Source organism: Solenopsis invicta, chromosome 3 (genome assembly GCF_016802725.1).
Source record: "Solenopsis invicta isolate M01_SB chromosome 3, UNIL_Sinv_3.0, whole genome shotgun sequence".
NCBI lineage: Eukaryota > Metazoa > Arthropoda > Insecta > Hymenoptera > Formicidae > Solenopsis > Solenopsis invicta.
Genome location: NC_052666.1, coordinates 2,498,965 through 2,524,840, shown reverse-complemented (window position 1 = coordinate 2,524,840; position 25,876 = coordinate 2,498,965). Strand labels below are relative to the sequence as shown.

The following is a 25,876-nucleotide window of genomic DNA, read 5'->3' as shown; positions in this document are numbered from 1 at the left end:
TTGGGTAAGTTAATACTTTTTTTTAACTATATTAAGTTAAAAAGTTAATGGTTTATAAAGTTAATTTAGTTACGTTCGAAAGTTACATGAACAAAAAGTTAACTAGTTAAAAGTTACGTTAAAAGTAAATTAACTTGATTTAAATTATAAATGAATTTTGAAAAACATTAATATTAAATAACAAAATTGTAATTTTTTAAAAATTAAATTACTTAAAGCAATTATAATATGGATCATCAAACAAACTTAATATTTTACTTGTAAATTAAGTTTGCATAATCTAACAAAGAAATCTTATTTCTTATATGGGAATGTATTTTTCTCTTACAATTTTTTCTTACACAATTTTTAACTTTCAAAAATAACTATTATAGTTAATGTTGAAAATTAAATTATTAAAAATTAACTAAGTTAAGTTAGAAGTTATTAACTTTTAACTTTATTAATTAACTTATAACAGTTTAACTAGTTACCACCTAACCCTCGTTTTTACTTATGCACATAAAATGCTAAACGAAATGTAATTTTATTTAATTAAAATATGATTAATTAAAACATTAAAGTTATTTGATTACGTCTCAGCGACGTACAAAAAGGCGTGCCATATTTTTTGCGACTTTGCGACCAAAACAGCATGTGTCTGTTTCTTCGTCCGTTGCAAGTAGGGTTATTATTATTCTTGAATATTGTTTTTTTTATTATCTTAAAATTTAATATTTAATTCTAATATTAAAATTGCGATCTCTAAATGCTTTAAAATATTCATAATAAATGTTTTAAATGTTACAATAATTATAAGGTAAAAAAAATTAATTTATCATACAACTATAGATTAGAATTTATTTTGTTAATGTTCTTAAAACTTTGGTATTGACTGTAGCAGAAACCAGCTTACCCAGCTCCAATGACCTTGATCTTGACTGTCAAAGTCATGACCCTGAGTGACCTTCAAAAGGTTTTAGCCGTCCTCGTTATTTATGAAAAAAAATTATTAACAAAAAAGTTGACAATGTAAACATGTGTTTAATTCCATACCTTCGAACTTTACTAGTGTAAATATCACATCATTTGCATATTTAAGCGAAATACACATGGGCAAAGTCCGTACACTCTAAGAAAAAAAGAGATAAACTCTAATCTAACTAAATATTAGTTTAAAAGAAATTGCTTCGCGTGAAAGTTAAAAACCTATGTTAAATAATACAATTATACATTTTTGCCGTGTAAGCAACGTGAGGACATGTGAGATGGTCCTTACTTTGCGTTGCAAATATATGCATGAGGACGTTATTCATGAGGACGTTATTGACATATAGTATTAAACGGAGTATGCGGCGAAATTTTTTTGATCCTTCATGTAAAGAGGGTGGAAAAAAAAGGTAAATAATAAATAAAGGATTTTTCTTTCTACTATTGCTATATTGAAATTTTGTTTAAGAAGAAGGTTAGAAGTACCACGATATGTTCGGACAAGAATACATTTTTTTTTACTTGCCAACAATAATTTCTAAGAAGCAAAATTTCTCTGTGCATTTCTTTAGCGTATGCTTTTTAAGTCAGAAGCTCCCATATAAGCTGTGCGTTACGAATTTGGAAATATCCATTTTCTCTTTTATTTTGAAAATCATTCAGCAAATCACATCTCAGAATTAATCGCGTGGATTAAATAAACGCTGCTCAAATTATAGTTTTAAAGGCTTGAAAAGAAATCAGATTTTTCTACGTTTTGCAAATTTTTTCGACTTTTATCTCAAAGATGGAAAAATCCACGTGTGTCCGTATAACATTTGCTTCTTTCTGGAAAAAAAAAAAAAAAAAATTATTGCATTTAACTGAAATAAATTGTTCAATCCTAGTTCCCTACTTCGTAATATTATCGGGAACGAGAAACACAAATTCTATTGATCTATTCGGATGCTTTACAAGTTGTTATTTTTTAAATAATTCAAACATTTTTATTTTTACATATTAATATTAACGTTTTATATTTAAACTTTTACCTAATTATATTATTAGATATTATTTTTATCATGCAATATCATTACAAAAGTTCAATAATTTTGGCTTTGCATCTTTACATGTCCAATAGTTATACTGGAACATTTACTTTACAATAAATTCGCTAAATTCTTTCGAAAAAGTGCTCAATTTTTTAAGAGGAATTTTGTTTCGTAGCAATTATTGTATACCAAAAAGGAAAAGATGTACTCTTACAAAACTAAAACATCGCGCTTGGACACATTCTCTATGAGGCTGACTATTCATCGATCATAACTACTTGTGCGATGAGAAATTATTTGCTGGTTCTGTTGTAGATGATTCTATTGTTCAACTTTTTTTATGAATCGGATAAAGTAATATAAAATAATTAGTGTGATAAAATATTGTACTGTCTCTAAGCCAATTATTGTCGATAATTAAAATAATATGCTTTTATGAACACATATCACTCGTTTGCGACAGTAATTCGATATAATTCAAAAAACGAAGTTTTGCAGAAAAGTAAATTTGAATGTTTTAAATAATTAAAATTTTTTAATTCAATATCGTTAAAATTTTGTAATTCAATATCGTATTATTAAATACGATTTTCGTGTAGTAACTGTAGTAATTGTAGAGGACCGAGAGTATCGTTAGCTCTTTATTCGGTATATTAAATTTTCATCAGTTTTCTTCTTTTTCTGCAAACTAAAAATTATAATTTAATTATTATTTTTATTATTATTATATTACTTTTTAGTTATATTGCTGTTCTAGAAAATGAACGATATTGCGTTCGGACACTTCGCGCGGTTGATTATTTGTCGACTGTAACTACTTACGCAGAGATAGATCATTTACTGGCGCCAAACTTCTTTTATGAATTTCTATATAAATTTCAGAATTTTTCAACATTTCTTTATAATTTTATAAACTTTCTTTAGAGAAAGTTCCTCGGATTTTTTCAATAGAAATTGGAATAAATTGGAACTTTTCAGAAATATTCAGAAAGTCGATCTTTTCTATAATAGAATTTTTGACATACGTGAATTCTGAAATATATTCCAAGATTTTCATTCTGTAACTTCTGACTGAAATGTAAAATCTAAATTAATCTAAAGAGACTTAAAACATCTTTCCATAAATTTAAAATACAAATAATTCTTAAAAGTATTATGAGATACAGAATTGTTTTCATTACGAGCGGCCGAAAGAGGAGGCAAATTTGGACCGACTGTGAGCCAAAGAGATCAGAACAGCAAATACGAGAACAAAGCATATAATTTGATAGGACGCGTTGTAATCCGTCACTGCGCGCGGTCAGAGTTGATCAACTTGCACCACGCGTCCCAAAGAGCATTCGTTTCCGCAGCCGTGGCGCGAGCGCGGCACGCGGTTACGAGCATCGCATCGCTATCGGGTTTCCGGTCGCGGGGCCAAACAGGCCACTCACCGCGCGCTTAGGAAGCTATCCGTCGGCGGATCTCATTGTCCACGCTTCCCAGCCCCGACAGCACGCATCGATCCGCGTTCGGCGCACGTTCGGGGCCCGTGGGATCCGCCGGATCATGGCGCGTGACGCGTGACCGGCATGTCACTTTTCAGGGAGACGCACGGATGCGCCTTTACGCGGTGCTTCGCATGAAAACTGCGAAGCACTCTCGGAAAGCGCGAAACGTTTTTTTTTTTTTTTTTTGCGAATCAAGTATGCGAGGTGATTTATGCGCGCGGCTCGAAGAGGAGAAAAAAGTCCGGACAGTTGCAAAAAGCTGGGAATGTCACGTTATTTATGAACTCGATTCTGTGAGAAGGAAGTCTTTCATATGCGACGAGAATTTTGTTCGGTACGTTCCGAGAATTTTGGCGGAAATTCAAGTTAATTAGAATATTGGCTGATTGCGGAAACAATAAAATGCGATAGCTTTCGATTTCTGCGAAATTATTCACTTAAATTGATATTTTACTTGGTTGAAAAAAAATTATCTAATTTTTCATATTAAGTTATAAACAATAAAGTATTAATGTAATTAATCGAAGAAACCTGATAAAAATGCACTTCTCGGGCTTTGCACAAGTTCATTTCTTTATATAATAATAATAATAATAATAAAAAAAAAAAAACGATTTTAACTTTCTAGCGAACAGTGAAATATTCTTATGTGACAACTTTTTCTGCTCTTTATTTATTTCGATTTAGATTTCCTTCATGTTTTTGCAAATCTTGCTTCGAACAAATTTATATTTAGTTAAACTTTGCATTTAAAAGGAACATTAATAATATTAATGCGAGGATTGTGATGGAAATATATTTCAGGGTTTGCGCAAGTTCACTTCTTGTCAAAGAAATGATTGCAGCTTTCTAATAATTAACAATGAAATATTATATGCCAATTTAATCTGGTCTTTATTTTGAACGCAACATTTCTCTCCTGTTAAATAATAACCTAGTAAGGTAAGGTGGAATGATATCGCACCGGCTTCTAAATCGCACCAGCTCGCGTGTAAATTCAATTCTTTGTGAAATTATTTGAAAACTACATAACATTATCATCATCCTTCATTAATTCAACATTGTTAAGAACAATAGAAATTTTGTTATTGATATTTATAGAAAAATCGTAATTACTTCGCTACTATTTTTTAATACATTTCGTAGCTTGATTGCAAAGAGGTAAAATAAATAATGTAAATTTAGATAATTTGAAATGATGACAATATTATTAAAATTAGATTAACAAAGTTCAAATAACTTTGTAAGTTAAATAAATAAAATTTTACAAAATGTTTTAGTATCCTAAATCGCACCATTGCTTTGATCGTGGTTATATACATATAAAATCAAATATAATAATCTGCATACAGAAAATACATTGTAACAATATTGTTGTAATGTAGCAATGTAATGGCAATATTATTAAAAAATTATCGAAATTATAACATTCACGAAAATTATATTTAGTTTACGGCATTTATCTTCAATATTAATAAAATTATGTTTGTCTAAATTTTGAGCATTTTTGCTCAAGAAGAAAAAATTTAGTAGAAAAAGTAATATTAACTTGTGGTACAATTTAGGAGAAGTTGCTTAAATCGCATTAATTAAAAGCTTTTTAAAAATCGTTATTTAAAAATTTATGACAGTAATAAAATTCTAAAAAAAATAAATATTAAAAGAGAAATTTTGTACTTTATTGTGACGTTAGAAGATTAAAAATATTACTCATAATTTCTTAATTATAAACCTCTATGTTAAAAGTGTTGCGATTTTGGCAACCTTCTCTAACAGCACAAGATATCGTATGAATATTCTAAATATCGTACGAACATTTGCACAGTATCGTGATATCATGCGTATATTTGTGAAATATAATATTCGTTCGATATCTTGTGCTGTTAGAATTACTCTATGACCGGGAAATATATCAACATTTAAATTGCAGAAAACGGTTAACGGTAAAGCAAATCTTTAGTGCTCAACAATAATTTTCGAGATAAATTTATAAACATTTACAAGTTCTTCCGAATTGCGCGTCGCATGCTTCGTCGGACTTGAAAACGCAGCCGTTAAGTAAAACAAGAAATGTAATATCAAAAATTAAATTGCTAGTCAATTTAATAACTTTGATGTCTACAAATATTTCTACAACGCCCCACCTGTCCAGAACAATTGTAAAGAATTTATTGCGAAAGATACTACCTCGGCTAGTGTTTGAATCTAAATTCCCCATCATTCTGTGCAGGTGTCTTAGCCAGTTTGATCACCGAGGAAAAATAGCGTCTTTCTAGTTGACGCAAATAAACAATTACATTTAACAATCTCTCATGTTAAATTTAATTTATGCAAGTCTTAGATAACTTAGGCCGGTATTCATAGTCGAGTCTTATTTCAAGGCCATCTTAAGTAATGCCTTGCAATTCTTATACGGTTCCCTCATTGGCTGATGGCATCTTAAATATTTGAGACAATTTTAAATGTAAGAGATTTGACTATCGATGCCGGCCTCTGATGAGAGATTTAAGACCAGAGTTGTTAGCTTCAACTCGCTACTCTCGGTAATTCGCCATTATTTTCCTAAAAATAACGCGATCAAAAAAAAATCAGATTTCTAATTGGATTTGAGCCATAGGTCTTTGCTCAAATTCAAAGTTTTTAGAGAAACAATCGCATCTATCGCACAATCTATAGCTGTCTACAAATATTAAAATATTATGACAACTTTTTGCTCTCTAACTTATTTCGAATAAAATTTTCTTCATATTAAATTTATATTTTGCAAATCTTGTTTCAGATGAATTCATATACCTAATCTTTGCGTTCAAATTAAAGCAAATATTAGATAATAATGTTAATCGGAAGAACAATTGATCGATTGAAGCGTATAACTTCAGGATTTGCGCAGGTTTACTTGTTGTTAAAGAAATGATCACGTCTTTGTCTCTTTAACAACAGCTCCCCGGCAACTGATTGATTGAAACACTATGTAGCAATTTGTTTCGCTCGGTAGGAGCGGATATACCGCTTCACATCGATTAAACTGAATGGTCGATAGCTACACGTTGTATTAGCAGATATCGCTACGCGATACAATGATCCTGCTGCTCGTCACGACGAGGAAAACGCGGCCGTAGGCGAAAGCGCATATAAGCAAATAATACGCGTATTCTCACCATGTTAATTCCCGCCGAATGCGGCCACACGTGCGATTCCAATTTCGTATCATTTAGGTAATCGGAGCTGCGGTCTACAGTCAAACACAGCATTAATGAAAACGAGAAATTAATCTTCCTCTGAATCGATTAAACTAATACTGATGTAATGCTCATTTCTCTTTGGTCCATTATCAATAATTTAACTTGATAATATGATTTCGACATAAAAGGGACATATGTGAAAATCAAGATGGCAAAAGTTACTTTTATAAAAATGTCTCTTTACCGTTCTTCGTTATCGAAAAAATAACTGTAATAATTATCAGAAAGTAATTCGTTACCACTATAATCACTTAAAAATAACGATCGTTACTTTTTCCAATACTCTTTTTTTAATGCTAAAACACAAGATCATGTTAAATAAAAAAATGTATTTCTCTAATATCTTTTATTTGAATATTCATAAAAGTAATACAATATTTTATCTTTTTGTAAAACCACAAAAAAGTAAAGAGGAGGATATTTAAATGTTTAAAATGAAAAATAAAAGTCTCGGCTTTTTACAAATATAGCGACATTTATACCTTCTTGCATCTTTAATCTTGCGTTAAAAAATTTTAACACAATAATTTTAAACTCAAAATTGTTTTTTAAAAAAATGTATGTGACATTATTGCTCTCTGATTTGTCGTATCTTAAAATTTATTAACAACAAATTATCAGTCCAAGATTAAACATCGAACGTGGAAATTATGTCACACACAGGTTTAAAATGTGAAAAGAGTAATAAATGTATAATAAATGTAAACAGCATGGATGTATTTTAACAATAAATTTTTTTCGAGTGTTTTAATAATTCTATTATCACATAAACAGCATTCTTTTATATTAACGTATTTGTCTTTGAATATTTTGGAATATAAAGCGTTTTCTTGTTTTTGAATTTAAATGAGAAAAAAAATTAACTTTTGTAATCATAACTTTCTTTTTTATTTTTTATTTTTTAAGGAAATAGAAAATACAATTATTTTAAAAACGAAATGTACGATTCTTTTATTTTATTATTATTATTATTAGTACATACAGAGTATTCATTGTCATTTTCTTAGGAAAGAAATTAAAAAGTAAAAAATAAATAAAGAAATTTCAAGAGAGTTTAAGGGGATGCTAAAGTCGTTCTTTTTTACCGACCAAACGTTAATTTTCGGGCACGCCGTTCTTCTAATTGCATTTACAGATTTAAAAATCCTTTTCTACAATTAAAGTATAGACAGTAATGTATAACGGACGCTATATAAGGATAAGAAAAACAAAAAAAATTGAAAATAATTTTCCAATTTTTTTTGTTTTTCTTATCCTTATATAGCGTCCGTTATACATTACTGTCTATACTTTAATTGTGGAAAAGGATTTTTAAATCTGTAAATGCAATTAGAAGAACGGCGTGCCCGAAAATTAACGTTCGGTCGGTAAAAAAGGACGACTTTAGCATCATCTTAAAGCACCTCCTTTGGATTAGCCTATGGATAAAAACAACAATCAAATTCGTTACAGTTATTGCAATAATGTAACTGCGTTACTGTTACAGTTTTTAAAAAAAGTAATGCTACATCACAGCCCGTTAAAAAAATATATATATACATATAACCGTAACAGTGTTACTTCCCAAGTTGCCTGTTGAAAATTACAATATATATTTTCACAAAATATCGCGATTCAATGTACGTATATTGAATAAAAACAAATATATCGATTTATAACCGTTACATTTATAGACGCGTCATTCTACACATTTATCTTCTATATATACTCTTTTTTATCGAATATTATCCGAAGCTGATTTGATTCGCTCACGCCGTATTGAACAGTGGCAAATTGAGGAGAATTGATCTAATAAATTGACTGCCGCGCGCAACAACACACAGAAAAGCGATGGCTATGTAATTCTCTCGCTTTGAACCTCCGGAGATCGCGGAATCTCGCGGGGAATAGAGACGTTAACGGAATTTTCGTATTTCGCCAACAGGTGGACTTGGAACTCATCCAATTGGGCGTACAACGAGGACGAGGAGCCGATCATCTGCGGCAACGTAACTGGCGCCAGGTTAGTGTTTTCCTCCGCTTGTCCCCCTTCGATCCCACTTCGAATACGCTAATTCGAGAGTCGCGTTACCTCGCGCAGCGTCAGCATCTTCACACGAGTGCCACTCGATTTCTTTCTCATGATGAGGGATTGAGAGGGAGGCAAGAGAAATGACAAATATTCGCAAGGATGCTTCTCCGGTAGACGTCTGTCATGCAGCGGAATTTTTCTCGACGTCACGCGTCTATTCTTCTCGACAATGCAAGAAATTGGTAGTTTTCGACAATCTGACGGAAATTTCATTTCCTCGACATGGGAAAATTTATCCGAATTCAAGTAAAGCATTTGTGTAAAGCGAGCTGGTTGTCAGTTGAGAAAATTTCACGTTTTGTCAAAAACAAAAAAAGATAGAAAAATTAATGAACGAAAGCAAAAAGAAAAACGTAACAAAAAAAATATTTATTTTATTTATAATATTATTAAACATTAGATTTAATAGCAGTCTAGCTGAAAATACTCTTGTTATTTCAATAACAAGTATTAATGGAACAGATACATCTTCTTTTAATAAAGTATTATTTACATTATTAATATTGTTATTGAATTTGCATTGCTCTCTAAATATCTCGTAGAGTGAAACTTGAGCTTGTGCAATTAGTCGAGTAACTTTACCATTTTATTATAATTAAAATTCATTCCTATAGAGCTGAATATGACATTCATGGGAGTGATTTTGATTGAGATTAAAAAATTTTTTTCAGAAGGATGATAATTCTTAAAGGTTTCGGTGAAATTGGTTGCATCTGCAGTATGTTGTAATTCTTGATGCATCAAAAGTCTCCAGAGGCAAAGCTTGAAAATGACCAATTGTTTTGCTATACAACTGTTTCAAATGTTGTGCCAATTATTTTAATATTCATCATTATTTCAATATTATTGAAAATAAAATCGATGGAAGAACCAGATTTTCCTTGTTTCTTTTTTGTTTTTGAAAAATACGGAAAAATGACTGTAATAATGCTCTTAGTTTTTCAAAAAAAATAAAATTAAGGAAAAAACATTGTGATAATGATAACGGACTCCGATGAATTACTTATCAGAGCGCTTAAGTATGGAAAAACTTTAAAATCATTGACATCCAAGAAAAAAAATAAGAGTGTACGACAAGGAAGAATCTGAAAATTCTATTTTTTCTTCAAAATTATTCCGAGAACACTAATTAAAATAAAAAAATTTTTGATAAAACTCTGACAAAATCGTTGATCAAAATGCTCCAAAATGAGCATGAAATTCAACAAAGTGTTATTGAAATATCAAAAATTTTTTTTTATTAGTGTGAGGAATTGTATTCGTCATAGAACTAACTCTTTTATCGTAACGCATTTTATTACGCACTGGGAAACAAGTGCGTTGCATTCAGCGATTTCCAGTAAAAGCTCAATATTTGTTCTAGTTACGATAAAACATAAATCATCCGTTGATTATCGGCAATCGTATAAAATCGCTGGAGAGCCGTTGCAGATAATCGCCAACGATGTTACACGATTATTTCTCACTGCCGCTAGTTAATCACAGGCAACATAAGGATATTTCCATTATGATATCCCGTTATACTCGATCGCGCGAGCGTATCGTTCATCCGATCGGTTTATCTCCATGCATTCTGGCGAACGTGCCCAGAGCGCCTCTATATTTATCGATTTTCGGGAAGCATCCATTCCCCAAATGATTACGCTGGGCGCATCGCACGTACGCGCGACGGAATTCGCTCGGCGCGTATAAATAAGTTTGCAAAAGCTTCCCTACTTTACGGCGGCACGCGAACTTTACGGCGCTCTCACGGTATCGGCGCGGTGTCCCGCGGAAAGTAGGCCCTTTATTCGATCGATACGTCCGAAGCTGACGGTTTCTTTGCATTTTTCGAGACATTCCCGTAAAGAAGCTTGGAGCCGACTGTGGAAATATTATCTCTATGGCAATTTCTTGCGAACGCTTCCTTTTGATGAATTTTGTAACTAACATTCTGCAACATTCGGATTTCGTGTTTTTAACATATGAAAAGAATATGGCATATTAACAGTGTCAATTAAACAACAGTAGTTATTTTTGGAAAACAGTATCTGCCTGATCAAATAGCTTAGAATTAAAAACACGTTTAATACGATTTTTCGTTTACGTTAAAAATAGTGTTCGTTCAGATATTTATCTTACAAAGTAAAAAAAGAAGGTGTAAAAATTCTTCAAAGTTTAAAAGAATTCTTAGTTTTGTGGGTGAATTTTTAACCAGAGTAGTCTGACAATGAGAAAAATATGAGCAACTAGGATTGACATGGGTTATTATTGAATCAACAGGATGATTTTCAACTTGACTGTTGTTAGAGCTATGCCGTTAACATCTCTTTTTTCTGCGCACTGCCTTTCAATTATGTAGAACAATCGTATGAAGGAAAGACTGAAAGAATGAGAAGACGGCACGTGCTTTTTATCGACACCGAGAGAGAGAGAGGAAACGTTGCGGAACGTGCGACGACATGCACGAGCAATTGCGATTTTCCAATCTTATATTTGCAAAATAATGAGGCATTAATTATCGTGCCTAACGCATGCGGGAGTCGATAGTTGCGCGGACTGAACGCTGAATACTGACGCGGCGGAGGCCGCGGACGAGGATAATATTTCCACACTCGTGATATACTGCGAACACTTGAAACGTTCCCACGACTATCACGGATATTGCAGTGTCGGCAATGTGGGTCTTACCTATTTTCCAGGCACTGCAACGAGAACTTCACTTGTCTCAGCGTTGGCCCTAATCCAAACCACGGTTACACCAACTTCGATAATTTCCTGTGGTCGATGCTCACAACCTTTCAGCTGATTACCTTGGATTACTGGGAGGATGTCTACAACAAGGTCGCCGTCTGAAAGATTTTCCTTTGTTTCGTCTCGCGGCATAAATCGAGTACTGCGGCAAGAGTCGTGGCGCTTTTTCGCGATTCCAATTCCCTCGGCTTCTCTTTTAGAGAAAATTAGATAAAATGAGTCTCCCCGAAAGCATCTCGTTATTCGTTTTGACCTGCTTTTTCTCCGAATCTGGATTGTGCATGTAGTTATACTCCGGAAATTCGTGGGGGAGTAAATTTAATACGGAAATGTAATTTGTATTAATGTTGACACTGCTCAGCCAAAAATTACACGACATTTAAGGTAATCTTCCAGAAAATTTTGATAAATATAATATCGTTTATTGCATTGCTCTATTACGTCACAACTTGAAAATTTGAAAAAGCGGTGAAAATTGCAAAAAAAAGATTAATTTCACATTTTTTATTGTGTTCAAATAACACAATTTATAGATAAGCGAACGAATAACACAAGAGTAATGTATTTCTAAAGTATAAATTTTGAGGCAAATAAATACGCGTTAATATGATAGATTATAAAATATTAATTTTGAAGATTTTGAAAAATATTTGAAATTTTCAAAAATATTAAGTGTCAGAGAAATACTTTTCGCTTTTACAATCGAATCATTTATTTCCAGATTATGTCAAAAGTGTTGCTCTTTCCAGTTAGTTCTTTACGTAACATTTACGTTACTTTCTAACATATGCATCGTGTGTTAGTAATGGAAGAGGGTAGAACTGTATCAGTCCCTAGACGTCACTTAGATCTAAAGAGCTCCTCTGTGACTTTCGTCGTGTGTTAAATTAATACAAAAATTTTTACCGCGTAACTATGACATGTGATATATTAGAAAAGTTTTATTAAAATCGAAATTAAGTGTACCGTTGGAACTTTTATCCTTTAAAAGAATTTTTTTCGATTGAAAATACATTTATAATTAATATAGAGCCTTTGCATCAAAATTTTAACTTACACATAAGAAATCTGTCAAATATTTTTTTCAAATCTGATTGATGCAACAAAATTCTTTTAAGAGTTGAAATTAATAAAATTTTAATAGGTATCGCACCAGCCACTGAACTAATCATTAATAAATGACTGTTAAAGAAACATTAAAATAAGACTTTAGAATAATAAATTACACATTAATTGATCTAACATTTATACAAATTGGATCAAAATATTATATTAGTTTTCTATTTGAAAATGTAATTAGAATAATACATAATATAATATTATTTATTATTGCAATTACATTAAGTTGCTTTCATTTGTCCATTGACTGATTTTATATCTTATTTATTTGTTGATTGGTGACCCTGGTCACTTGGATTGTAATAAAACTTCTCTAACACATATCGTAAGTACAATATGCCAAAATATACAAATAGCTATTTTCATTTGCTAAACTTTAACTTTTTCAAAATTGTGAAGCAATTTGATAAATGGTATCATATTCGGCATCCAAAAATCTGGAAAAACGATTACCCTCGTTCTACGCTTGAAAAAAGTGATATTTTTGTTTAGCAGCAATGTTATCGAATATCCTAAATATGGAAATTTATATTTTTTACGGATAAAATTTAAATTGTTGCATTCTCCGAAAAAAAAATATCATATTTATTTTGATAAAGTCATTGTTTTTTTATTATTTTAAATATTTTACGCAGCTATTCGTTATAAAAATGATAAGTAATATTTCGCAAAATAGGTGATATCGGCGTGCGGACCTATTAGCGTTACGTTCTTCACGATAGTCGTTTTCTTCGGATCATTTTATCTGATAAACTTGATGCTGGCCGTCGTCGCGTTGAGTTATGAGGAAGAAGCCGAGATTACGAACGAGGTAAACGCCGTTTCAAATTTTGTCTTATATCCATATCTTGTTTTAAATTTGTATACCCACACATATCAATCACTTTTGAGCCGGTATTCATAACGATTCTTATATTTATGATCGTCTTAAGTATCATCATGAGATATCATCAATCAAAGTCGCATTAGCACTTTAAGACATTGCTTAAGACGATCTTGAAATAGAATCACGTACACAGAGAAAACGATTTCTTCAAACTTGATAAATTTTATTGTATCCGAACAAATTTGTTATTTGAAATGGTCCAAACAAACCAATGTTTGAATCAATTTAAGTTACAGGAACAATACATATCATCGTCTTAAATAAATCATTCGTTTGAAACGAAAGATATATTTTCAATATGTTTTCATATAAATAAATTATTTGTTTCATTGTTCGTATACTTATTGTAATCGAATAATATATAATATGGTTGAAAGATATTACTTTAAATAATAGTGTTATTTTTGTCAAATAATAGAGATGTTTTTAACAAAACAACTAAATTTTTTATTCAAACAAATAATGTCTCGTATAAGCACATGTTATTTCAATGAAACAAATTTCAGTCAAATACATAGAAATACTAAATCTAAAGAAGCCTTTTTCTCTGTGTGTGAATACCGGCCATAAATATTATATATTTTAATGTTAATTTATTTCATCAATCCTTTTTATTGCCATTATGTTATGTTGTTACTTTAGTTTAAATTATATTTTAACTTTTTCGTGTTTGATGATATACTTTATATTTTTCACAAAAATGGAGATATACACTTCTTTCTAAGCTCATTGAAGTATCTTTTACAATCTTTCACAAAGAAACTAACGCCCTTGTGAATTTTACCCCTTGATCTACATACTTTATCGAATACTCGTAAAATAAAATAAAAGTGAAAAATGTTCATATTTTCCACAAAAACACAATATTAAAATAGCGAGTTCTCTTTGGGCTCATTTTGAAAATTAAGACAAAGATATAAAAAAAAATTACTATTTAATTTCAAAATGACGGATTCGATACGGCAGTTTGACGTTATTAACGTAAAATTGTGTTGTTATTTACATATAAGCTGGGATGTATAAGTTAGGCCACTAATGAGAAACTTGCAGTAAAAATTTCAAAATAAAAAATGGCGGATTCAGGGTAGAAAAACAAAATGCTTTATGTTAGATTTGAATCAAATTCATTTTCTAACGATTTTTTAATCAAATATATGTATATAATAAAAAATTTCCAATTGTGTAATGAGAAGTGTCTATGGAAACAATTAATATTCCAATGACCTCAAAAATCTCTAACACATAAGTTGCAAATCTACAAAATTAAACATGTACTTTGATCCGTTGCATTAAATCTATCACTTTAAATTTTAAAATTTTGACTACAGATTCACCGATCCTAAAAACTTTTAGTAAAACATTAATTACAAATTAAATATTCCTAGAAAAAAATTAGACACCAAAAGGTTAATCAATTTTGCATTTGTCTTCTTTCGAAAAATTATTATAGATACTGAAGAAGTCTTAGTAAAGTCGAAATGTACATAGTAATTTCTTATTCTTTATCTATTTCGTCTGAGAATAAATAAAGGTATTTTTACATTTTTTTAAATTTTCTTAATAGATTTGTGATCATTAACTATCATTTTTTCTTTGCATTTGCATGTATAGCTTCATTAACTAATTACTTAATTTAAACTTCTACATATTTTAATATTTTTAGACACCTTTTGCATACATGACTAGAACGTTAGAATTAATTTCCAATACTTTTACAAGTTTCAACATTCTTCAGCAATTTTTCATATATTCTTATATAAGCTTTAACTTCTCTTGAAAATATTTGTGTATTTTATTTTTAATATTATTTGTAACATTCAATGCAAACCTAATCATGTTTGCATTGAATGTTTTAAATAATAAATATTAAAAATGTTTCCTGTGTTTTAATTAAATTATATGCTGCAATTTGAACTAAAATGCAAGGAATGTTAGCGACATACCTTGCATTTTAGCTCAAATTATCGCTTTTGAAGTTTAATTTTTTCAATACATCGTGAAATTCCTTCAATATAAATGAAAATTAGTTTAAAAAAAAAAAATTACAGCTATAAAAATGTATTGATTCTATACATTATAGGGTTATACGCGCATCCTAAAACAATTTTCCGAATCGTCCTGTTTCAAAGTCATGCCCGAACTGAGGCTGGCAACGCAGCAGCCGAAATTCTTTAACTCTTAACGACAGTATCGGTATTGTTATGCTGTCGTTGAGTAAATATTGTATACTGTACACTGAGAGAAAAAATTGTAGAGGCAGCAACTATAAGAGGACAACCATATCAATTTAGTTAATGGAATTATAATTTATAGCGAACTATATTATAGTTACTGCAATTAAGTTAGTGATTAAGAGAACTAATAAAAAATAGTTGCAATGTACTATCTAATATATTAATTACAACTATTTTTTATGATAATAACTATAAACATGGTTCTTTTAACCATAATTTATCAACTATGCAATTATACACTGAGAAAAAAAAGTTGTTAACTGAACTAAATGCGTTTAGTTGTTTATGAATTATTTGATTCAAATATTATTTATTTGAGTCAAATACATGGCAATAATTTGAATGAATATCTGTACTTATCTCAACACGCATTTCTTTGAATCAACAAATGTTTGCTTGACAGCCCGTGACCGCCGCAATTAGTTAAATAAACTAATATCTTTTTAAATCAACAACTTTTTTTCCCAGTGTAGTCACAAATACCACATACTTTTTTCTCTGTGCATTATGGCTACCCCATTATTTCCATTATTAGATGACAAATTCTAACAATTGTTTATGGAATTATTCAATCAGTAGTACGTTTTTTAGTGTAATACACATTAGCTAACAGTACAAACAGACGCGTTGCTGTCAGTTCTAATTCGTCAGCTTCTCTACTTACTTTCTATAATACACCTTTTAAACAAATACTCTAGACGTAAAACGCATTTAATGAGAAATTCAAAAGTAAATCTCATTTAGTGCTAAATCTTATTTGGTTTAAATATATCTTAATTCGATCACTTGAAAGAGTGATTAGTAAAATAGTCTAACTTCCACAATAATGCACTGTATAATAACTTGCACAACAACTAATGCGCATTTGTTCGTCCCATCATTTTTGTGGCACATTTGATGATATTGTTTACATTCAACCGAGTATTTTGTGTGCAGGAACGAAGGAAAGACCTTACGGATCATCGCAATGACTCAACATTCAGTTTCGATCCATCAAAGATTAACATTAAGACACTGACAAAGGACAATCAAAAGAAGATAGACGCCCGCAAAGGAGTTTTGCTCAGTAGCTATACAAGGAAGAAGACGCGCAGAAGAAAGCGTGATAGGAGCAGCATCGGTCAGAAGAAAAACGATGATGCACACAGCAGGTTTCTATGTCTATTCTGTAGTTACGACCGACTTTTCCCTGGCTCGATTTGTCACGGCCATTATGTTATCAGGCACGCGTGTCGTCCTGGCAATTTACTGAGTCATATGAATAAAATGGGGCTTTCGGTCTCGTTTAACTGAGAGTGAAATGCTAAATACCAAGCGTATCAGAGTAGTTGTTTGCGTTCAAAATTAAAACCGTTGTTCTGTGAAAAAGAGACAAATAAACTGGAGTTCACTGCGAATTATATAAAATAAACGCTTTTAGCTCTTTAACACTTGGTGAAATATACCTACATAAATGAAAATATTTAAATATATGTTTATTTACGTGTAAAGTTTTTTGTAAATGAAGCTTTTATAATTGCGGAGACGTAAATTGCGTATACCTCTGTTCTTGTTTTTATTCGAGGAAAAATAACGTTGTAAGACAGAACCATGAGTGAGAATATTATAATGCTTTTTTTACATGCAAAGTTACATACAGTTTCGCATACGAAGTTAAAGCATTAGCTTCTCTAAGTGAAAAGTTGTAGCAGCAAGTGTAACGAAAGTCTTAATCTTGTCAGCATCTCTGCGCTAAAAGCATCGTATTCACTCTTTTCGTGCTTTTAGCCTATATGGAGGGTTAAAATAATATCTACACATAAAATAACACACACACACACACACACACACACACACACACACACACGCACACAACATACAAGTTGTTGCGAAGTCGTAAACTGCAGCAAGCTAGTTCTAAAAAAAGGCTTAAAAAAAGGAAGAAACATCATAAACGGCTTCATTTCCGAGAAACTGTAATAAAAGGAAAGGAGGAAAATATGCTTCCCTTGCAATCTCACAATGGTAGGCCGTACCATATGGAACTTATACTTCCCGACGAACTTTGTACAATCTATCTCTCCGTCGCTATTATCTTCATCCACGATTTCTTTGATCGACTTGAAAATCACTGCGTTTAGCGAAAATTTGATCAAACTCATTTTCACTTATGGTGCACTCTGTTATTCGCTCGGAATACTTACGTAATATACGTAACTGTTACTATTATTGATTTTCAGTACTAGCAGCAAATTTCAGAGTGTAGTCTTAATTGTATACATTCTCAGGTACACACGCACGTACGCACGCACGCACGCACGCACGCACGCACGCACGCATGCACGCAAGAGTAGGCACATAAACTGCATAAACAATTAATGTCCTGATATATTATAATAATATTAAATCGAAATTTGCTTAAAATGAATTAAGAGATAAACTTTTTTTGTTGAAGTTAATTTTTGTTTAAAGCTAATTAAAAGAATTAAAATTATATTTTGTTATCTGTTTGCGCCCATAAAGATTAACTCACCTTTTTATTTCTATTTTATAATACATATATTATAAAACGTATATTATAAAACTCTATTCTTTTATCTATTTTTATCAGCATTTGTTTATAGCTGCAAATAGTTCATGAATCAGCTTTATTATACTTAACTACTTATTTTTCAATTATTTTTATTTTGTATATTAAGTTGTTTTGCTTCAGATGTAAAAAGTATCCAAATAAAAATAAATTTCTAACATTTATTATGACACAAATTTAATTGAAAGAAGGTCGAATGTCATTTTGTTATTTTAACTGATTTAATGCGACATAATTCTCATCAACACCAGTTTGTTAGCCGTTAAGTTCTACCAATCATCCCATAGATCCCAAAAGTTCATCGGGTATGTAAAACAAATATAATTTACAATTTATTGAAGAGAGAAAAAAAGGTTACGTTAATTTGTGAGATAGCAGAGCCATAGAATACTAACAACTAATGCAATAAAAGGCACTTTTTTATAACTTATTGTTAGTTGTAAAACTTAATTATAAAAAGTCACAAATTAATGATCTTTCGCGGATTTTACATACTAATAAATAAATATCACAAAACCAGGTTTCGTGAACATTTAATAAAATATAATTTATTTGAAAAAAATTTTTTTAATAAACTTCCTCGGCCTGAAAAATAACTTTTTAAAATAATTTTACCCACGAGCGATCTTACGCTCATAATGCTACTGGTTTACGACTATCCCACGATCCCTCTCACTACACGATACCATTTTATATGCCGAATTCATACACACGTTACATTCAATTACATTATTTGAAACACATTCAAAGCTTTCAAACTAGAATAAAATTAAAAAAAACTGATATTTAGTATATTACTCAAATTTACGTAGAGCATATACATCTGTAACAGTTGCTCTCTACTGCAAAACTGAATTGCGTATTTTATAAATACGCAATAAACACTAACGACCTGTAAGCATTCTACCGTGTCTAAATATACTTTAACGAAGTTATTTTAATGATTGCTCTTAAAATTCAATACAAATTATACGAGACAGCATGGTATTTCATCACCCCATACGTATTTTACGACGCCCGTCTTTCTTCTACCAAATTACTCTATAGATAGATTCTGATATTTAAGAGTTCAGGCCAGTGAAAATGTATGAATTCAGTACTGCAGTGTTTACTCCAGTATTTTGTTTTTATCAGTAAAAAAAGTACTAGATCAAGTAATGAATCACTGGAAAAACTAGTAGCACGATTTATTGGAGCAATATTGGGATAATATTAGATTAATATTATGCCAATGTATAATTCACATTGAAGATGCATTGAAGGCTAATATTGCGCCAATGAATTTGCCAATATTGTGATACTTATTTATCCTTACTTGTACTTCATGTGTGAGCTGAACTTTTGGATTCTTCAACACTACCAATAATTCAATATCAGTACTTTGAATCCTGGAATAAACTATTAACACTACTATGTAGTTATTACACACTGATCAGCAATTAAATTATTAGACAACACAAGAATAAATTACTTATCATCAGTAACAAATCACTAGACTTCAGTAATAAATTACTGACCACAAGTAATACTTTTTTGTAAGACAATACAAAAGTACTTTCTTTTCTAATCTAGAACTAATATCTTTTGACAATTTTAATATTAAAAATTTATTCTGTTTCTTCTTAAGTCATATCGTTTATAAGTTTTTAATACATCTATTAAAAAAATCAATTTTACCAATAAGTTTCTAACTTTCCTTGAATTATTATATTTTGCGTAACATCTACAAACTGGAATGACCTGGTTTAATGATACATATAATCAGGAAGTATCACGGTATTCCCGAAGTTAATGTCATTACTATAAGCATCGATTTCGCATTGAATCTAACTGCAACTCCATGCAGTCTCCAGTTTAATTAGTGTAATCCTTCCAGTGAATAATAGTTAATTTGTCAAATACGATTTTAAATCTTAAAATTGCAATTTGCCAAATCGCTTGGTAATTCAAAACTTGATTAGCTATTATGCCCATTTAATTAAGTATTTAAAAAAATTGCATGTAAAATAATATAAAAAAAAGGAAGAGAAAATAATCGTTTAATTGAAATAATATTTCTCTAAATATTTTGTAATGCGTAAAGAAAAGAAAGAAAATTGTACTAAACCATACCTCGGAAAACTGGGCTCACAATCCTTGGACGAGATCACTGTGTCCAATCTCTCTGGTGAATCAATTCCTATAAATATAATTATTTAAATATAAAGTTAATATTTAATGAAATAATAATAATAATAATCAATAAAGTATATATTTACCAAAATAACGTATTATTAGTGACTAAACGAATAGAAGAAAAATTATCAAATACTGAAAACACGGTATTTGTTATAAAAAAAGCCGAAAGAGAGAGAAAGATTTTTTTTAGAGAAATTATTTTTTAACTTTAAAAATCAGATTTTATTGATACTCAAAGAAATTTTATTGTTATAATTTTATCTCTTTTTCTGATAAAATTGTCTCGTCAATCATTTTTCTTGCTACGTAAAATGTCAATCAATTAACAATAAATATAGCATACAAATATATGCATTGTATAGTTTCATGTGACTCGAGTTTTTATTTAAAAAATAGTGACAATGGAAGACAATAAATCGTTCCAAATTGGCGATGTGTGTTTAATCGCCTATTAAATTCTGTAACTCCGATAAGCTGTATTCCAAATGCAGCTGTATTGCGAATAGGTTGTTATATGTCGGATTTAAATAATTTAGAGTAAGGTTGTCGATATCGCACCGGCTCCTAAATCGCACCACCTCGCGTATAAAATTCAACGTCAGTACTTGTACGTTCTTTGTAAGATCATTTGGGAACTACGTAACATTATCATCGTCTTTCATTGAACTCAATATGTTAATAACAATTGAAATTTTGTTATTAATATTTATAGAAAAATCGTAACTTTTCAGCTATTTTTCGACACATTTCGTAGTTTGATTGCAAAAAAAAAAAATAAAATAAAATAAATAATTTAAATTTTGATAATTTGTAATTATCACAATATTACTAAAATTAGATTAATAAAGTTCAAATAATTATGTGCTGTTATTTGTAAATTAAATAAATAGAGTTTTGCAAAATGCTTTAGTATCCTAAATCGCACCATTGCTTTGATCGTGGTTATATATGTATATATATAATCAAATATAATAATCTGCATACAGAAAATACATTGTAACAATATTGTTGTAATGTAGTAATGTAATGGCAATATTATTGAAAAGTTATCGAAATGGTAACATTGACGGAAGTTACATTTAATTTACGGTATTTATTTCCAATATTAATAAAATTATGTTTATTTAACGCGTTTTAGCTCCAGAAGAAAGAATCGAGAAGAAAAATATTCCTAATTTCTTAATTAGCCTTACGTCAAAAGTGGTGCGATTTCGGTAACCTTACCCTACGTTACATTTTTTTAGTACTTTCTCAAATTTAATCAAAATTATTCTAAATTTTTTTTTTAGTAATTCTATGATTAAGGAAAAATCGAGGGAAAAATATTGGGTGTAATAAAATAAATCTATTTCCAAATTACATTTTAATACACTTTCTATTTAAAATTTTGAATAAAATTCTAAGAAAATTCCAGAATTCTCAGAATCGTTTACAAAATTTAAACAAACACTCTGATAAAATAGTGTCAATTATATTACGCATTCTCATAAAACTAAATAATTTCTAGTGAAATTTTATTCTTTTCTTTTAAGCACAACATCAAATTCTAGGTCCATAACGCCCAGTCCAAGTCCGAGCCCCGGACACTCCAATGTACAGCCTTCCCACTTGCCGCTGCAGAACATCAGTCCCAGACTGCCGAAGCCCAACACGATACACCGGCTAGCGCTGAACCGGGGTGTGTTGCATTCCAGACAAGCGAGCAACAACAGTAATCAGCAATCGTCTCTAGACGACTCCGGAATGGGGGACGATCACGACGGTGATGACGGCACGTCCGTCGAGGAACACGACAAGCGCGAGCATCGCGCCGAGAAGTCGCAGGAAAGATCCCCGCGGGAGCACAGCAGGGTCCAACAACCCTCTCCGCAAGTGCGCCTGGATTGCCCGCCGGTGCCGGTCACCGTGTCGGTGAAGACCGGGGGCAATCGGGAGATTCAAGTGCTCAGGTGCAACGGGGTTAAAACCAAGAAACATATGTACGCGCTGCCGCCAGAGTACCTGTCGCAGATTGTAGTTTTAGGTGAATAAAAACTGTACGGTGCCGCACTGGCGGTATTTGTTTATTGAAACAATATTGAATGATAATTGAATTAGCGGATTGAAATATTTCCGGGAAGCATTTGAAGTTGACTTTCTCTCAATTGAGATGATGTAGAGAATTTTATTAACTTTATTTTTCCAATATTGTTATAGCGATTTCATTAAAATTTATTTCTCAATGTTGTGAGCGTTTGAAAGTTACGCGATAGATGATATTTGTTGCGCGTATTTTATATAAACTGAAACGGCGAATTGAAATGTGTTTGTATATCCTTCAATGAATTTAGCGCCAACTTAATCGTTTATATGTACAATATATCTTTGGTTAAAATCGAGTAAAACTTTTTCTTTAAATTACGTACAATTTCTGTTGAATTAACTGTACGGATTTATTGAGAATTATTTAAGCTTTGTCGGAATTAGGACACTAAAATTTGCAAGTAAGCACATTCCGTGAGCGAAAAATTATAAATTTATCTTTACTTTATTTTTATTTATTGATCCTAATTTCTTGCATACTAATTAACTTTTTAATATTTTTAATTTTACCTTAACTATATTTTTGGTTATCATTAAATTTTAGATACGTCCAGATCTTTTAAACTTACTTTATATAAATTATGCATTACGTTACAGATAATAAATATATTAATATGATTACGTTACAGATGATCTTCCAGATAGAAATTGCGATAGATGTAGTCGATGTTGCGTTGATTACGAGGGATGGCTAAGATTTCAAAATTGCCTGTACAAGGTAAATCTGCTAATATCCACTTTCTAAAATCTTAAACACGAAGGTCAGTTGCACTTTAGACATGATTGACCCAAATTAACGATCACTAATTAGCGTCAGACCAATGAAGTAAGACATACTTAACGTTGACCTGGTTCCGGCCACACGAAACGGTTTCTCGAGGCGCATAATCATATTAGGATTCACTTCATTCTTCGTCACTTTCGCTAATTTAACTTTTAAAGTTACGCGGATTATTTATTTTATATCACGATCAATATTCAGATATTTATTTTTTGTTTTTTAAAAATATTACGAAATAAATATTTAATTTTTATTCATATCTGTTTCACTTCACACAATTTTATAAAAATAAATTTTATTAAAATGCGAAACTAGAAGGTCAGTGGCCACATGGCGGTTCTTGGCGGCGAATAATAATTTTTGTTATTTGTTACAACAATAATATTAATGCTGTAAGAAGCATATATAATATTTAAGCATAAAGATCCTCTCTAACCATTGTTAGCCATTTCTTGATTTAAATGTGTTATACACACTTCTTATAAATATATTAATTTTTTTATTATACGAATTCATCCTGAAAGAGTAAAATCAGCTTCTAACAATTAACCTGTTTTTTTTTGTTTTATCATTGAACAATTGATTGTTCAACAACAATACATTGATAAATTTTCTAAATAAAAAAGAACAAAAATTTCGTTATGAAATTGTGTTCTAGTTTCTTTTGTTGGCGAATAATAAAACAAAAACCGGATCACAATTTTAAAGGGTTGATTTTACTCTTTCAGAATAAATTTAGCCAATAAAAAGAGATGGTTGATTATTAAAATATCCTATACGTTTGACAAAATTTCATAATTTTTTGAGTTTTCAAGTTGGACATTTTCCCTCATGAGTTTCATCTTCTCATAGCTGAGGTACAAAAATCAGCCCATAGAAAAATTCTCAATATTAATTTAACAAGAAGAGAATCAAATTGTATATACAATTTTGAAAATTATCTTTCCGTAATCCTGTTGTGTGATATGAATTAAATCGTAATAATATAATTTGCGTCAAGGTGGTGACGGATCCTCTGTTCGAACTGACGATCACCGTCTGCATCATCTTGAACACCTGTTTCTTGGCGGTAGAGCATCACGGTATGAGCGAGTCGGTACGGCAGACGCTCACCATCGGCAACAAGGTGTTTACCAGCATTTTCACGTTCGAATGCATCCTGAAGCTTCTGGCGCTGAGCAAGGACTTCTTCAACAACGGCTGGAACAACTTCGACCTGATCATCGTTTCCGCGTCACTTATCGACCTAACGTTCGAACTGGTGGATGGTTTATCAGTGATACGAAGTCTCAGACTACTGCGCGTTCTAAAGCTCGCGCAGTCCTGGACGACCATGAAGGTCCTCCTCAGCATCATCATTTCCACGATAGGTGCGCTCGGTAATCTGACTTTCGTGTTAGTAATTGTGATCTACATATTCGCTGTGATCGGCATGCAGCTGTTTAGTAAAGACTACACCCCGGACAAGTTCTCTCCAGATCCGGTGCCGCGGTGGAACTTCAACGATTTCTTCCATTCGTTTATGATGATATTCCGCATTTTGTGCGGTGAGTGGATCGAGCCCCTCTGGGACTGCATGCGCGCGGAGACGGAAAACGGGCCGGGCATATGTTTCGCGGTATTCCTGCCGGCCTTAGTGATGGGGAATTTCATGGTCCTCAACCTCTTCTTGGCTCTGTTGCTCAACAGCTTCAATTCCGAGGAGCTGAAACAAAAGAAGAAGGAGGTCGGCGAGGAGTCCAAGCTTGCGCGTTCGTTCGATCGCATACGGTCGATCGTACGCAAGCGAAAGCGGAAGGAGAACCCCGAGAATGAGAAAAACATTCGGCTGGAGCAGATCGTGCGCGAAGTAATGGACAAGTCCGATAAGGAGAAGTATGCGATCCAGGAAACCGTGCTGAGCCTTCCCAAAGACAATATTTACAATAGATCGTATCAGGAGAGTCTCAATCAGCCAGTCTTCTCGTACGATCCGATCTACCGTCAAGTCACCTACAGCCAAAGCAATCAAGAAACGGTCAAGGAGAACAAGAACCTAACCGAGAAAGGCAATAGCAACGAGATTAATCCCGAGGAGAGCATAGAGCTGGAGGTGCTCAAGAATGTCAATCCGGATGAGAAAGTGGCCATGCTGCCGGAAGAGAAACCAGCTGTTCGGAACGACGAAAAGATAGGGAAACGTCCGTGGCACGACCTCGTGAGTTACGTGGACGAGCTCACGGTTGGCGGTAGACGGGACAGTAAGGGAAGGTACATCGACGGGATGGGCTCATTTCCCGGGTTTGGCAAGAACAAGAAGCGCAAGGAGCCGCTTGATTGCTTTCCCCAACACTGCTACGAGAAGTAAGATGTAGTTTTAAATTTTCTTTTTTCCTTTATCGACAATTTAAAATACACGGAGAGAATTTTCTCTTGCCCTCAAAATTATCGTGATTGCGCGACACTCACGCGCGAAAAGTATATGAACATTTAATTGCAGTGCTTTATAATA

At 31.8% G+C, this 25,876-nt stretch overlaps 1 protein-coding gene across 2 annotated transcripts in view; it reads left to right on the top strand.

The window, feature by feature from the left end:
• The window catches only part of LOC105193623 (sodium channel protein 60E), a 226,986-nt gene that overhangs the window by 174,068 nt on the left and 27,042 nt on the right, over positions 1 to 25,876 (top strand). The window contains exons 5-11 of one of the 2 annotated variants that reach the window (XM_039446819.1): positions 8,657 to 8,734; positions 11,485 to 11,626; positions 13,332 to 13,466; positions 16,712 to 16,926; positions 22,055 to 22,545; positions 23,234 to 23,322; positions 24,386 to 25,728. In XM_039446819.1, coding sequence (XP_039302753.1) covers positions 8,657 to 8,734; positions 11,485 to 11,626; positions 13,332 to 13,466; positions 16,712 to 16,926; positions 22,055 to 22,545; positions 23,234 to 23,322; positions 24,386 to 25,728 — 2,493 coding nt within the window. The remainder of the gene's footprint in view (positions 1 to 8,656; positions 8,735 to 11,484; positions 11,627 to 13,331; positions 13,467 to 16,711; positions 16,927 to 22,054; positions 22,546 to 23,233; positions 23,323 to 24,385; positions 25,729 to 25,876) is intronic. The other variant, XM_026139038.2, reaches the window with a different exon arrangement.